We start from the raw sequence: 15,355 nt of genomic DNA on the forward strand, positions 1-15,355 counted from the left end.
GTTGACAAAAGAAAAGAAATTCCAGAATGTCTATACAGTGTCTGAATGTCTGAGCAACTGTTTCTCCAAATAAACATTTCTGAGAAACAGACACACTAGCAACTGGTGCTGGTCTTGTGCAAGGTGGTAAAATTTCTCACATTGTCTTACAGCATGCTAGCACTTAAGAGTTGTATTTGATAGTCTTTAAAGTGGCTGCAGTGGGTGGGCCGGTTGTTCTTGGCAGCAGCTGCTAAAGCAGTATACCAGACTGGACACCCCCCTACCCCCCCTACCCCGCCCCCAGTATTTATTTAGCAAGTAAACTCACGTCTACATCTGTAAGGTGATATGTACATTATATGTGCATCTGTGTATAGGATTATAAGGCTGACAACTGGCTATCAGCATTCAAACACCATTTTAAAGAAAAAAGGGTTCCTTGATATTTTGAGGGAGACACTTTTTTGGTCAAACATTCAAGCCCATCTGCAGGCAGCAGCTCTAGTTACACAGGTGTCTACTTCACTTCTTTAAATAAAAGCCCAGAATGCCATATGTATACTTCTAAGAGTGATCTTGTATGAAAAAACGTAGTATTGCCAGACATGTAAGAAAACCATGAAAAGAGATCTCTAATAAGTCTTTCCTTTTTCAGTGCTAATTGTTAATCCTTCCCAAGATGAATTTTGCTGCTACCTGAAATGAAATGAAACCTGCAGGTTCATGTGGATGTTCTCAGGAGAAAGGCTGCAGTTCTCTGCACTGAGGAAAGACCAGGCTTCTTTTTTTTTTTTTTGTGCATTATAGGAACCAGCTTGTTCACTGATGGAAATTTTGCATCTGTGTCCTCGGTAAATAATTCTGACTCTGTAAAAGCAAAGATTTTGTCATCAGCACCCAACATGTCAAGTATCTGCTGCAATGGTTTGTCTCAGGGTTGTGAGATACTTTTCCTGCTGTCAGGCTGGACAGTTAGTTCTACCACAAACAATCTGCTGCATGAGCCCCAGGTGGCATATTTGAATGTAAAATATCACTCTTTGTTTATGTCACCCAAAGTCAGTAACAGTTACTGTTTCTACAGTTGAGCTTAAATGTTTTCTTTATCTATGTTTATATAGTAAAACAGTGTGCATGAGTGCAATGATTTAAATGCATCTTGGTTTTCTACCTCTCCCAGCTAGCAGGCTCTGGGGAGCTGTCAGTGCATAAAAGCAAGTAAGAGGTTACCTTGAGCCTAGGAGTGAAATATATGTGGGCACATTGACAGCTAAGTGTGCTTTGGGCCCCTAATCTAGTGAACCATTGATTTTATCTTTGAACCCTGAAAATGGATCTTGTCACATGACTTTCATGGTTGCTATTCAAAAATGCTGGACTTAACATGGGCCTCATTTTCAACAGCAATAAAACAGACTTCACTAAACTCTTCAGGATGCTGTGATATTTAACTTCTGCTGGTGTATGTGTTAAAGAAATGCCTTGAGGTCTCACATAACGAGATGAATAAGAATCTGCCACTGTGTTGAAATTCACGGGGAAAATCTGTACTGTATTCTTAGCATATTTTTCTTTTATTATCTGTGGGCTTGCACTGAGAACATCTCTGTAAGCTCTTCTTTCAAACAAGGGTTCACTGGCACAATGGAACAAGGTTTTAATTTGCTCAGAAATCAAGCTGGCAACTGTCAAATAAAAAGACTCTTACCTGTCTGAACCAATCCCTGGTTTTGACACATGGCACTGCCTGTTGCTCCATTTGGAAATATCACAAATGCTATGTTTTGTAACTGACAGCCTAATTACTGTCTAGTGATTAGAGTTTGGCATAATAGACCTTTTCTTGGATTGCTTTAGCTGTTAATACTTTGCATGAGTATTTCACAACTTAAGATCATAAAATGGCAAGCTAAATTAATTCACAGGCGTGAATGGACCTGAAAAGTTTAACCTTGACCACATTTTTCCAGCTGGTTATCCATTCCCAGTAACTCTCTTGTTACAGCACATGCACATACTTTCAAAAAGACCTGTCACCAACACCACTAAAATATAAATGTCTGTGTACACAGTGCACAACAGGTTTTATGTAGGCAGAAGCCTCCTCCTCCCCTCTGGCCTTAAAAATGCTTTTTTGTTTCAGATTGTATAACTCTTTTCGGCAGTTACAGAAGTGCCAAGAGTCCGGCTTTGGCTGGGATGGGTTTTCTTTGTATCAGTTGCAGTGGTCCCTGCCAGCATCTCAGCTCTGGGGGCTGCAGAGGGCTGTTGTTCTCCAGCTGCAGCACCACCTCTCGTGGCTGCTTGTTGTGTGTCCCTTCAGTCCTTCCGGTGGCCTCAGATGCACAGCTTCTTCGAGCTGCTCCCACATCTCAGCGCTGCGGGTACACGCATGAGCAGCTGTAGATGCTTGTTGAGGAGGGCAGCGGCCAGCAACAGACACAGTACTGGCTGCCTCGAAACAAGAAGATCCAGACTTACAGATGGTTCCGTGAATGCACGCTGGGAGAGGCAGAGGCCATGAAGAATCCAGAGCTGAAAGGAAAGCTCAAGAAGACCCAGTAAAGAGAAGAGGACTATAAATCCCCTGGGATCACCAAGGTTAGAGAATGGGTCCTGTGATGTTTTGCATGGGATGTCTGGCTTTATCAGAGAGAAAAATGATTTGCTTTCAGCCCTTTAGGACGATGGCATTCTGGAGAACACCTGTGTCAAAAATCATTTTGCAGCTAGCAGGCTCAACCCCAACACCTGTCCACAGAATATTTTATCTCTAGCTTATCTCAGCAAACTCAGCAAGTCAAATTTTGTTCAGGATAAGCTCAGAAGCACAAGAGTGAAGAGCAGGAGGAAAAATATGATTGCTCAGGGCTGCTCATGAAGAAATACCTCCCTTGTACAATCGCAGCTACAGCGACCACTGTTCTGCAGCGCAGGAATGAAAGCAAGGGATGGGCCAGAAATGTTCCCTCCTATCTCCAGTGTGTCCTGGTGAGCCTAGCCTCCAGAGTTTCCAAGAGGGGTCAAATGATTGTCTCCTGGCTAAAGTCCCTTATGACACCATTAAAATGCCAGCAGATGAAAGGAGAAGCCATTGGCCCAGGAGACATTATTAACTCAGCTAATTAATTAATATCACAATATTAACTAGGCTGGACACAGCTGTTTCATGGATGGGAAGGGCTCTTTGTAGCTGTGCAAGCATTACCCATGTTGACCATGAAGTTCTGATAGTTTTTACCCATTTGGGCACCTCAGTTCCAGGGCAGCCTCATGAGGACAGCTGACCCCACCAGATGGACAACAACAGACCTGGAGCTGGGCACTTAGTACTAGACTGATGTGTGTGCGAAAACGTTTCTTTTTCAAACTGTCATTATTAGACTTTCAAAAAAGGAGGCAGCTTCTAACAAAAGCTCCTGCTCCCTGTGAATTTTTTTCCATGAGGACTGAAGTTCAGGGAAATGTTTCTGCTTTCCCACAAAATTATGAAGGAATTATTTGGGCTTGTTGCTGCAGGAATTAGTCACATTTTCTCTCAGCTCTAAGGACCTGCTACCCTGAGTATCCAAAGCAGACAACAGAAGAGGACTGCGCAAGTAGGCAGATTTTTACCTCTCTGTTGTGTTTTTGCCTTTCTCAAATGTTGTAAAATAGAAGAACCAACAACCAAGAATCAGAACCTGAACCTTTATCCTAGCTTTTTAGGCTGCTTCATTTTGACATGTGTCTCTAGGGAGTGTTTATGCGTGGTGTAAAAACAATCCAGGCTGCCAACACATCAAAAAGGAAACAGAGCAATAAAGGTTGGGCTGGTTTTGTTTGGTTTGTTCAACATGCTTCATAAAGTGAGTGCTAGCTGGCCAATGAAATTATATATAAACCTGTTATGTGAATCCCTACCTAAATATAAAACCCAAGTTCAGTTTGCAGCATGACTGGTAGGGAATTACAACATTATTGAATCATGATTATTTGGACAACTTTCCACTCTTCCGTGAATGCTAATAAATCATAAAGGAGTTGTGGATTTTAGCACAAATGATCAATGACAGCAGAAGTCTGATCTCTCTTCTTCTGGTTCATCTTTAAGTTTGGGATCAAGAAGAATACACTATGCAAAATATTTCTTGTCCTGTATGTCCTGTAATCTATCATTAGATAGATTGGCCACCAGTTAGCAATAAGGCTGCTCGGGATTCAAAGCATGCCGACAACTGGGGTGGACCTGTCTAAGCAGAGAGGTTTTCACATGCTGGACAGGTATGGATGAGGAACAGATCACTCCCCTGTCAGAGGTAAGGAGAGAGGAGTAAGGTTTTCCCTGAGGTATGGCCACAGCTGTGAGACTATGCACTGGTCCTCTTTGCAGGTTAAATTTCCTTCCTGTTTGCAACACAAGATTCAGGCAACCAAAGAGAAAACGGAAAAGAAAGATCTATGGAGAATCTTTCACAAAGACACTCTAAAAATTGTTTAGCAAAGCCCTTGGCAATAATTTGAAAAGTAATGGGCACATTCAAAGGAAATTAGGATCTGTTTGTGATGGGTCACAATATATATATCAGGCTGGTATATTTGTAATTTTTGTATGCAAGCAGCAGTGTAACAAATGTTAATACAGATCACAGGTATACATCTTTACTGCAGCTTCTTCCCCCAGTCTCCGCATCAAGGAATATTCCACCCATCAATATCAATGTTGCTTTTTATAGCAACAAGCGTTATATAAACACAAATATTTGCCCTTTAGCCATAACTCAATCAAAAAACCACTCCAGACTGTCCTTTTTACATATCACATCTTCTGCTACTCAATTTATCTTTCGGGGTGTGTGCAAGGGATTAACACCCACCTCAAAATTAAATAAAACTTAATTGTTTTTGAAACAGCTCATTCCACCTAAGTGTCTTCAGTTTAGTAACTGAATGCCAGTGCACTTCAGTATTTACCCCTGCAGCTAGATGAGGTGGCAGCTAGAGGAGCATTAACTTTGGAAAGCTTGGTGGGGTGTTTCTTTTGGCCTCCATTATTTAGAGATGCAAGGACTAATAACAAAAAAATTTGCTGTTTGAAATCTCATTTGAATGCATCCCTGGGTCATAGGCCCAAAGATGGGTAAGTGGTTTTCAAATAAACCAACTGATGCAAATGTTAAATAAGCCTTGTGCCTTATTGAAGCAGTCTTGTGGGAGATGACTTAGTCTAAGTACCTGAGAGCTGCTGGGAACTAGCCAGTATGTCTTAGGAAGCTGGATACTCACCATGCAGATACCACGAAGATGAGAAGATCATGCATAGCCTCGAAACAACAGGTAAATACAGTCATTAAAAGCAGTCCTCGAATTTGTCCTTCAGGATTAAGTGATGGAAAGGCTCTGAACTTCAGGCTGCTGATACAGCTTGCATTAGCCAAAGGGCGCTGCTCATAGCCATTCAGTGATCTGTGAAAAATGAATCAGCCTTTCTTTGTTTCCTAGAGGACAAAAAAATACTTTATTGTACAACATAGTACTAAACGTGGGTTTATTGGCAACTTGTTGGAATGTCAAGAATTAAAGAAGCATTCTGGACTGGGTTCTAAGCTTGGTAACACCAGTGTAAATTACATTAAAGCATAACTCTGTGTGTACAACAGCTCTGAAAATCAGTGCATTTGATGGAAGCAGCTGTCATGTATATTGGTTTCTTATCATTACGGCTTTTAATCACAAAATTGCCTGGGCCACACTAGTTTGAGGAAACTTGCACTCTCTCTGTAGTTGTTATGTAGGTAAATATTGTGGTTTAAGTGCTAAAATGCACATAGTTGAAAAATAATTATCCATAGTGTTAGCCAAGAAAAACTTGGCAAGCACTCTAATGCCATAGAGCTGGAAAGTTATAAAGCACCTTTATTTTCTTAAATAAGTAGGATTAGATAAAATACGTCAGTCAAAGGCACCTTTTTCTATTAGAATTAGGTTAAACTATCTTCTGGGTTTTTTTCTTAAAAAAAGGAAAATTTTCTCCAAATTTTGAACTGCATTCAACAATTAGTTTATATTTCTTTATTTCTTCTGTGCCTTTTCTGTCAAGGAAGCATATTTTCAGGAATAATAACTAAGACAGCACACAGAGCAAATACTACAAAATATCTAAGGGAAATTAATTCCTATGTATGCTAAATCAAAAATTGGACATGAAGTGTTATTTTTCTTAGTCCATTTAAACAGAAGCAAACACACCAGGCTTAAAGTGTGTTCAAATAAACATTTGTTATAGATATTTACAGATAGGTATATGAGATACGCATTTGAACACACAAATATTAATATTGAATTATTGAATTTTAAAACGCAGCAGTAATTTCTTAAAATGCAAAGTGTAAATTACAGGTCTTTCACATGAACAACATTCAGTGTTCACTTTTCTGTCTTGACAGCACTGAGAGAAATGATTCAGAGGTTTACTAATGTCACATGCAAAACTTTTTATATAGACTTGTCTTTGCTGTATCTTAATGAAGTCTGCTTTTTATTGTACTGTAAGATAAATAGTGTTAATTCCTAGGCAACGTTAGCTAAAATAAATATGTTTTGTACTTTGAGGAAGAAAGGGGTTACTTTATCACTGTCACATACAAAGTGTCCCAAGTTTGTTATCGGCACACGGTGAATGCTTGCCTTAAGATTAGCTTAATATCAGCAACCTTAGAAATGAGCAACTAAAAAACAGGCACTGATAGAAATGTGATGAAAGAGTTCCCTTTGTCAAATGCAGTTAAAGTGCACTGTGCTTAGTGCTCTGTTGCACTCTGGGGCACACAGGATTAGCCCATTTTCAGTCAATTCTATTTTAACTTGCCAGGACCCAGTGGAGGCCTGGGAATACTCAAGAGTTCTGATGACAGTCACTGGAGATCTGTTATCTTTAAATGAAGTGTTTTAGGGCCATCCCAACCTGAATTTGTGTATCCAGGTCATTTGGTTAAGCCCAGAGGAGATCCAGGTGGTGTTCTGGCAGCACAAGCCTCCTCATATTGCCTCCTTCATGTTCTCCAGCGCTGGCTCAGATAGTGCACCTGTAGGAATGAGAAGGAATTTCCCCCACCCCACTCATTTGCTTTCAGGCTTGACCTATCTTGTTCTGCTAGGATTGCCAACAAAGGTTTAGGTCATGGTAGTAGTATTTTTTATCTTTATGCAACCGAGAATAAAATTGAAACTACTAATTCATTCTTTATGCAGCCTGGAACAACTACTAAATCTTAACATGCCTTGCCCCTTTCTAGTTCAACTCGGTGATCTAAAGCCAAACAGTTCTGTTTCTCAATACTAATTCCATCATCCCAGAAAAATTGGTTTTCTCCAGCTGTGTTACTGGGAAATGATAAAAGAACACAGCAGAAAACCAAGCAAATATGGGGCAGGGGTGGTGGCAGTGGTGATGATGTTCAAGTTAAACTGAGGCAGTACTTTGAAAGAGTTAAACCAAAACATGATGTAAGAACTTCTTCAGCCAGGTTTTCAGTTCTATCAGTTTGCTCTGGAAATTTCAGGGATTTCAGCTGGTCAGCTGCTTCAGAGGCTGAATTGATCATAGATGCATGTCTGGAGCCTGGGCTCCTTTCCTTAGTGCCTTATGCAGGCTACAGAGACATAGTCTCTCCCACCCCTGACCCTGCATCCAGATGCTGTTCACATTCCTGTTTTAATACTGATGAAACATCATCACCATGAACCTCCTTCAATAAAAGTCAAAAAAAGGGAAGAAACAAACTCTTAACAACTGTTTTCAGTTTTATGCTGAATTTAAGATAGTTCACAATGCAAAAGTTCAAAATGAAACTTCAAATTTCATTAAAATAAAACAACAACAACAACAAAAAGCCCACATCCCAAAGCAGTATTATGTGATCCTGAGTTTGATTATATAAACTAAGACAGATCAACAAAATAAGTTACCTGCAACTCACCCCTCTGACAGGGCAGAGAATCAGCTCCCATCCCTCATAATCCTGAAGAGAAGCAGAATCAGTGCAGGACAAGTTAAGGGAAAAGTCCTGCTGAGGTGCAGGCTGCTGACAGGCACCACGCTGCAGGGATGGTGCTCTTAACTTCTGGCTGCCGCCTCTCAAGAGACCATCGTGTCCCATATGGATTGACCAGGCTGAGGTTCTTCTGTCTGAGGAGCCTAAAACAAAGGCTTGACAGAGACATGCCCTTTGGGGCTCTCTTCATGACTTGGTTTCACATTCACTGGGCATCTTGACCTCCCAGGAACCTTTCTAAAATCCTAAGTATAATCAGAATCTTAATAGGTACAGATGATTTTTTAAGTAGTTAACTTCTATGAAACCCATTTGATGATGGAGAAATGTCACCTCCTCCTCCTCCTATCAGATTGCATGACCCTACACCTGCATGCGTCATCTGATGCAGTCAGGAAGAACAGGGTCATTCAGAGGGTTGCTTACCTGGGACACGGACTCCAGCTTTGAAAATAAACATCTCAGCTTTTTCTTGACATTCCATTTTGACAGTGACTTGAATGCACTTCGGCATTTGTCTAGTAAAAGAAGGTAATTGCACTGGGGTAAAATGGTCTCAGAGGGCCCTTCTGTTCCAGTTCTGGAGCTCCTGTTGGGATCGCTTGCTGTCTCTTGATCTTCTTAGTGATCTGCTATTCTGTGAAGTATTATGCAGCACAGCAGATGCAAACAATCTGCATTCATTGAAGACCTTAGTTGGAATAATATTTTCTTTTTGCATTTTCTTCTATCTATAAATCTTTCATATGGAAGCTTTAAAAAAAACCCAAGTAAAACTAATACAACATCTTAATCACCTATTTATTTTATTTCAAATTATACATCCTACTGCTACAATATGAAAGTAAGCAAACTTAAAAAAACACACCAAGCTAAGTCTATAGTTACTGTATACACTCCAAGTTTTTTTGTACTATCAAATATTGCTTAGAGACTTTGAACAAAACTCTGCCATCTGTATCTATCATGCTGTTTGTCAGAATGGAAGCCTTATCATATTACTATTTTTTTAAGGGATAGGTTGCTGGCCTATCACGCAACTCCTATCCTGAGGGCAGCTTTTTGTCTGTATTTAGCTCTTTAATCTCTCCAGCTATGTGGATTTCCAGGAATTTAAACTCTCAGGAGTCTAAAAGTCTTAATGGGTTTCAGAACTTTCCTGCCATTCCAACACATTAAGGAAGAGTCTCCAGGGAAAACACCATGTTTATGTTGCACTGTACTACCTCTTGAAGACTGCAGCACATGCCCCATACCGCCTTACTATGATTATATGGTCATGACCAGACAGTCACCTGGACTCCACTTTGTTCTTCATTTCCTCTGTTTGGAAATTCACTCCATATGAGAATGAGAGGAGAGAAAAGGTCTGAATTCACTGCGATGTCTGACTACTCCTGGGTCAGGCTAAAAAGGCAGATGTGTTATGCTCTGCATGTTTCTAGTAAGAATCTTCAGCAGCAGTACTGCAAGGAAATTACGAGTCATGGCTCCATCCTGATTTTGCTGATTTGCTCTAAAAAAAGGAAAAAGAACAAAAGAAGAACACGCATTCTTATGTAGTTGTCCATAATTGTCCAGTGACAATGTGATCTTTATTAACAACTTGCTCCCTGGTTTAACGTGTGCAATGTGATGTAGATGTGTTCACAACTTTGGTAGGTGGGTTGGCACAGGTTTTTTGGAACCTGCAGCAGTGTAACGAGGTGATATCTCCTAAGGCTTTATACTAAGGTTGGGTTTCCATATGAATTTAAAATGTATTTAAACATCTTGAATAAATTGAGAGGAGAGCAGCCTTCCTCAAGACTTTTGGCACTTCAGATGCAATCAGAAACCAAAAGTGGAACAGACTTGCTGAAATGGTTCTGAACTTCAAAAACCAGTGCAATTTGGAGGTAGTTGTAGGAATGGGGAAGGTTCAAGGGTCATAGGAAATACAGAAGCCTGCCTGCATGTGGCCATCCAGTTCAAACCTCTGTACCACCAAATCCCTTCACCACCTTGGCCAGCTTTATTAGCTTCCCTCACGCTGAACACTTAGAAGAGTTAGAGCACCAAACTTCATTCATCTTATCCTTCTTTAATGTCAACATTAGGTTTTGGTGTAAAGATGAATCAAAAGGTTTTTACTTGCCAAGAGTTGAGTCCGGAGTTCTGGATTTCTTCTGCAATGGCAGATAATTTTGCTCACACTTAAAGCATATGCTCTGCTTCATGTATTAGTTTCTTATGCAGTACAAATCCAGAGACATGCAGTTATGCCCTGGCAATAAAAACAGGGGTGCTTATCAGCCGTCACTTGATTTTAAAACAAATTAATTAGAAATTGATCTATATTTAAGTATCCTAAACTTGCAGCTGGTTCCTATTTTTCTTAATGTTGACCCCCACATAATTTTAGTGAACATTCTACCTTTTTGGAAATGCGGTTATGGATTTAAGCTTCACATCTCCAGGCCATTCCTGGATTTAAATTGAATGTGCAAGTCTATCCATATTGGACTGAATCTGATCTCATGCTGAGGCAGGTCAGAGGTAACTGTACTGAAGTCAATGAAACTGATGCTAACACCATAACGTCCCTATCAGTTGAATTTCACTTACTTCAGTAGAGTTGATTTTGATTTACACTGATTGAATGAGATCAGTTAGATATCATGTTAAAGTCATTATTTTTCTTTTGATTTTAGTAAAAATCCCAATACAGCAATTCAAAAATAAGCTAGATTTTTCTGCTAAAAGTGCTGGTTAAGTTTCTTTAAAGTAAACACATGAAAAGTTTTGCATTGTCTTTATATAGAAATGCATGCTATTAGGTAAGAGAGAGAAGAAACGTTCTGCAGTGTTGAATCTTATTTTACAGTTCAATCATCTGGAAGATTTCCATATATCATATTTACCTTCACTTCTTATTTAATGCAATACAGATTTTTTACTTGCATAGACCTTGAAAGTGAGTAACATATGGAGAAGCCTTGTAGTTATTTTTTTTAATGAAATGGTATGCTTATGTTTTACAAAAGAATTTTAATGGGGAGAGTGCAAGACTATTAAACAAGGCAGTATTTCTTTAGGTCAACATTTTTCCATTTTCATTGCCCAGCTCAAGCTGTGAAATAGTCCCAGAAGAAGTCCCAGAACATGAAGATTTCATATATTCCATCCAAGTCAATGATTTATCAAATTCAGTAATCACAAAGAACGAACATATAGTTACAGAATCCTTGAATCCTTTAGGCTGGAAAAGACCTTTAAGGTCACCAAGTACAACTATTAACATAGGACTGACAATTCCACCACTAAACCATGTCCCTAAGTGTCACATCTACACATCTTATAAACACCTCCAGGGATGGCAATTCTGCCACCTCCCTAAGCAGCCTGTTCCAATGTTTCAACACCCCTTCAGTAACAAAATTTTTCCTAGTATCAAATCTATAGCTTCCCTAGTGCAGCTTGAGGCTGTTTCTACTTGCCCTGTCACTTGTCACCTGGGAGAAGAGACCGACCCCCCTGCCTACACCCTCCTGTCAGGCAGCTGCAGGGAGCCACAAGGTGCCCCCGAGCCTCCTCCTCTCCAGGCTGACCCCCCCCAGTTCCCCCAGCCGCTCCCCACCAGCCTTGTGCCCCAGCCCCGGCACCAGCCCCCTGCCCGTCTCTGGACACGCTGCAGCCCCTCTGCGTCCCCCTGGCAGTGAGGGGCCCAACCTGAACACAGGAGTCGAGGGGCGGCCTCGCCAGTGCCCAGTGCAGTTGTACCTGAATACTTCATACCCAAGTTTGATTATCCTAAAATGCCCTTTTATGATCCCTGTGCTGGTGTTAAAAATGCAAGTCACTTAAATTCCACTTTGAAATGTTTCCTGATAAGTGAACTGCTATTGTTGTAACCTAGGATGGTGAATAAATGCTGGGTTTCTGAGCATAGCCTAGTACCTTTATGGTTAAAATGTGCAGTAAAACGTGTTTCTCTTGAAGAAAGGATTATTTTAGAGACTGTAGGAAGTGACAAGGCAAAGAATGAACCTCTGACCTCCCGAAAAAAACATTTGGAGACACAGTCTGTCCCCAGTTAGAACTATAAAATTCACTGGATTTTATAAATTAAGATTTAGCCTGAAGAGTTCCACGTAGTTTATGTTGAGACATCTTGAACTGATGGAGCTATTGTGGAACCACATGATTACAAATAAAAAAAATGCAAAGAATGAAATGTAGCTATGTTTGTAAAAAGGAATGCTACAAACAAATCAGCTTTATATGTCAACCATCACATTTGAATCTAGTAGAAGTAAATGCAGCTCCTATGGAAATGTCTGGATGGCATTCAATATGGTCCACATAAGATAGACTGGGCTGAAAGAAAGACAGTTTTAGTTCTCTCTTACTACTGCCCCAAGCCCCAAAGAAAGCCTGAATTTTTTTAACTTGATTTCCTGAGCTTCAATGGAAGAGATCTGGAAATATATCTGTATCGTATCAAGTTGGTTCATTATCAAGAAGCTTGACAGAATAACAATCAAATTTCTCTGTGTGTGTGTTCAGCACCCTGTCTTTTGTTCACATTTATCACTGCATCATCAAGAACTGGTCCATTAATTTGCTGCTGAATATTTAGGCAAGAAGATTGCTTTTCACAAATGAGAATATTACAGAAGACCCCTATCAGTGCCCTGTTTCTACACTGGCACATCACCTGTCTGAAAGCAAAATAAGCTGTAGTACTTAAAGGTGGGAATGACCAGTAATACAAAAAGACTGTGACCTCACCAGACTTTAGGGAATGGTACCCCCAGGTAGACCTACTGTTTATTGTTAGCTTTGCCATCCTGAACAAAGGGCAAACTAGAGAAGACAAAAACAAGCTTCAAACACACTACTATACTTCATGAAACAAAGCAAAAATACTTGAACTTCACTTACTCTTCCTTAAATAACAAAGAAAATGTTTTTGTGTTCTTGGTTAATACCAATACCAAACATCCAATGCTGAGTAATTGCTGGTTGCCAGTACTATTAGCATATGTAACTTGTGGCTCAGAGGCAAACCTTGTGGCTCCTGTCCCCTAAACCTTAGGGCTTTGCCAGATTAGACAGCTACGCTGATCAGGGAGAGGACAGCTGGAGTCTGGAAGCAACCAGTATGTCCTTAATAATATACATGCTGCACACTTTTCAAGAATCAGTAAGACTCAAGCTGATCAATACACCTAGATCTGCACTTGTTAATATGCATTGAGTGGGTTCATCATCTCAGGCTCCTCATGTACAGTAAAGTTGCATGCTGTAAATACAGCCTATGTAAAGTGCTAGTCTTTTTGCATGTTTGGGGCATGCAGGTGAAGGTATTTTTCTTCTATTTTGAGAAGGCTTCCCAAATCCTTCATTTTGAAGTTTTGTTTCAAGCAATAGTCCTCAAACTCATTGGCTTGATAGTGGTTTTACATCAAAATGTGATTTTGAGCTAAGTCAGCAAGGAAGTAACTGTAAATCAGTCCAATCTGACTGGAAACCTTTGGAAGAAAAGTTCATGACCTGAACAAACCTGGCTGCTGTTTAAAGTTTGCAATGAAGTCCAAGGTAATTTGCTACTGAATGCTTCACATGCTTCCATATCCATCTCCTTAATAACCAACTCATCGCTATTTATGGTTTGTATGGCTGTACCAGCGAGAGGGGTCACACTGAAGCACAGGCACAAACTTTAAAAATTAGGCTTTATCTAGACATTGATGTCTGTTACCTATAGCAATATCACTGTAGATTATGAGCTTTCACGTGGCACTGCCTGCCACTGTTGATATGATGTGGTCTTTACTCCCTTCCCTACAGTATGCAGACAAGCTCTAATCAGTCTGACCATTTGCTGAGTGACTTGAGAACTGCAAGAACCAGATGTTAAGTCCTAGCACTTATTTTTCCAGTAGGGTCATTTAGGTCTCTGATTTGTTTCCTTGCTAGCTCTTCTTAAGTCTTTTATCTGCCTTCTTGGCTGATTTCCATCAAAACAATAAAGCATTTATAGTTCTTAGTTTCCCCATAACAATCATCTCCAACCGCAATTCCAAAAAGTCCCCAGTGTAACGATTTGGAGGTTTTATTTTCCTTGTGAACACAGTGAATGAGGTACAGATTTTGTTATGTCAGATACAATATTCATATCTTGTTTGTAACTGCTCAAAAGAACATACTGTGAAGCTTCATTCACAGAACTGACATTTCAAATTTATCAGAACAGGACTTACACTCTCATGTTTGTACATTTACAAAAGTTATCTCTGATGGGTGGAGGAACAAGTTTGTTTTGGGTGGAGTGAATCCATCCCAGTCTCCATGGGTAGCAAAGAAAGGACACAAAAACCTGGGATAGCCTTTGCAATCGTACTGATAACAGAGTGTCACCCTGAAAACACTGGAGAAAAAAGAAATCAAACACCACACATTTTATTAGTAAGGGTTCTTATTCTTTGCTTATTTTCTTTCATTCAGCGATTAATTTTAAACAGAAAAAACTTTCAAGAAATAATTACATAAATCTTTTTAGAAGTGCAGTTTTCAAGCTCCACATATTTTGGTTTTGCATGAAAGAAAACACACAAAAAAAGAAAATGTTGCCTGATATGTCAACACTTATTTGTCAGTATCTAACAGAACTGTACGTGCACTCTCAAGGTACTGCTGCCTCCTTAGTAGGTTTGCTTGCCTTCAGATTTGCATTACAATTCTCTCTCTTTCTGCTATGAAGAAGTTACCTGGTTCTAACCATCTCTTAATTCACTTTTCAACCCTTGATACTTATATGTTTTGTCCAGGCAATACTTTAAATTTTTTTTCTACCTAAGCTTGAAATTGCTGCTGTTCTATAGTTTTGAAGGTGTCTAGAATTCAAGTGCTGGTTTGGGTGGCTATTATGAAAGATTTTCTGTAAACACCTCATTTTTGATGAAACAATTCAAGTGAATCAATCACAAAACATCCCAAACATTGTGTAAAAGAAGACTAAAGATATGGTGCATTTGGCATAGCTTTCCGTACAGCAATATGATGGTACTATCTTAATGCACAAGCAGTTCCCAAAAATGTTAGTAGCATTTCCCACAAACAAGACATTAAATGGATTCAGTGGTTCAGATGCAGATACTACTCCAAAGAACCAAAATCTAAGGAACTGAATTCTACTACTTTTAGTCATGATAAGCAGGATTTCTTCTCCACGTTATTTGAGGGCTTAGCTACCACTTCACTTGAGTAAACATGGCAAAATCTGCATTTAAAGCAGCACCACACTGGTAGTGACATGCAATATTATATTCTCTAAAGGACATTTTCAGACGGCA

The 15,355-nt window shown here is 39.8% G+C and overlaps 1 protein-coding gene across 18 annotated transcripts in view; it reads left to right on the top strand.

The window, feature by feature from the left end:
* Positions 1–15,355, top strand: part of LOC114016878 (uncharacterized) — a 74,294-nt gene that overhangs the window by 22,440 nt on the left and 36,499 nt on the right. For 11 of the 18 annotated variants that reach the window (XR_008730247.1, XR_008730248.1, XR_008730243.1 and 8 more), the window contains one exon: positions 638–772. The exons of 1 other annotated variant lie outside the window; for it this stretch is intronic. Coding sequence is in view for 3 of the 17 variants with exons in the window: in XM_027810949.2 (XP_027666750.1) it covers positions 638–687 (50 nt within the window). In the remaining 14 variants the exon portion in view is untranslated. 6 more of the 18 variants (XR_003561646.2, XM_027810905.2, XR_008730251.1 and 3 more) reach the window with 4 other exon arrangements.

The sequence above is a fragment of the Falco cherrug genome, chromosome Z (assembly GCF_023634085.1).
Source record: "Falco cherrug isolate bFalChe1 chromosome Z, bFalChe1.pri, whole genome shotgun sequence".
Classification (NCBI taxonomy): domain Eukaryota; kingdom Metazoa; phylum Chordata; class Aves; order Falconiformes; family Falconidae; genus Falco; species Falco cherrug.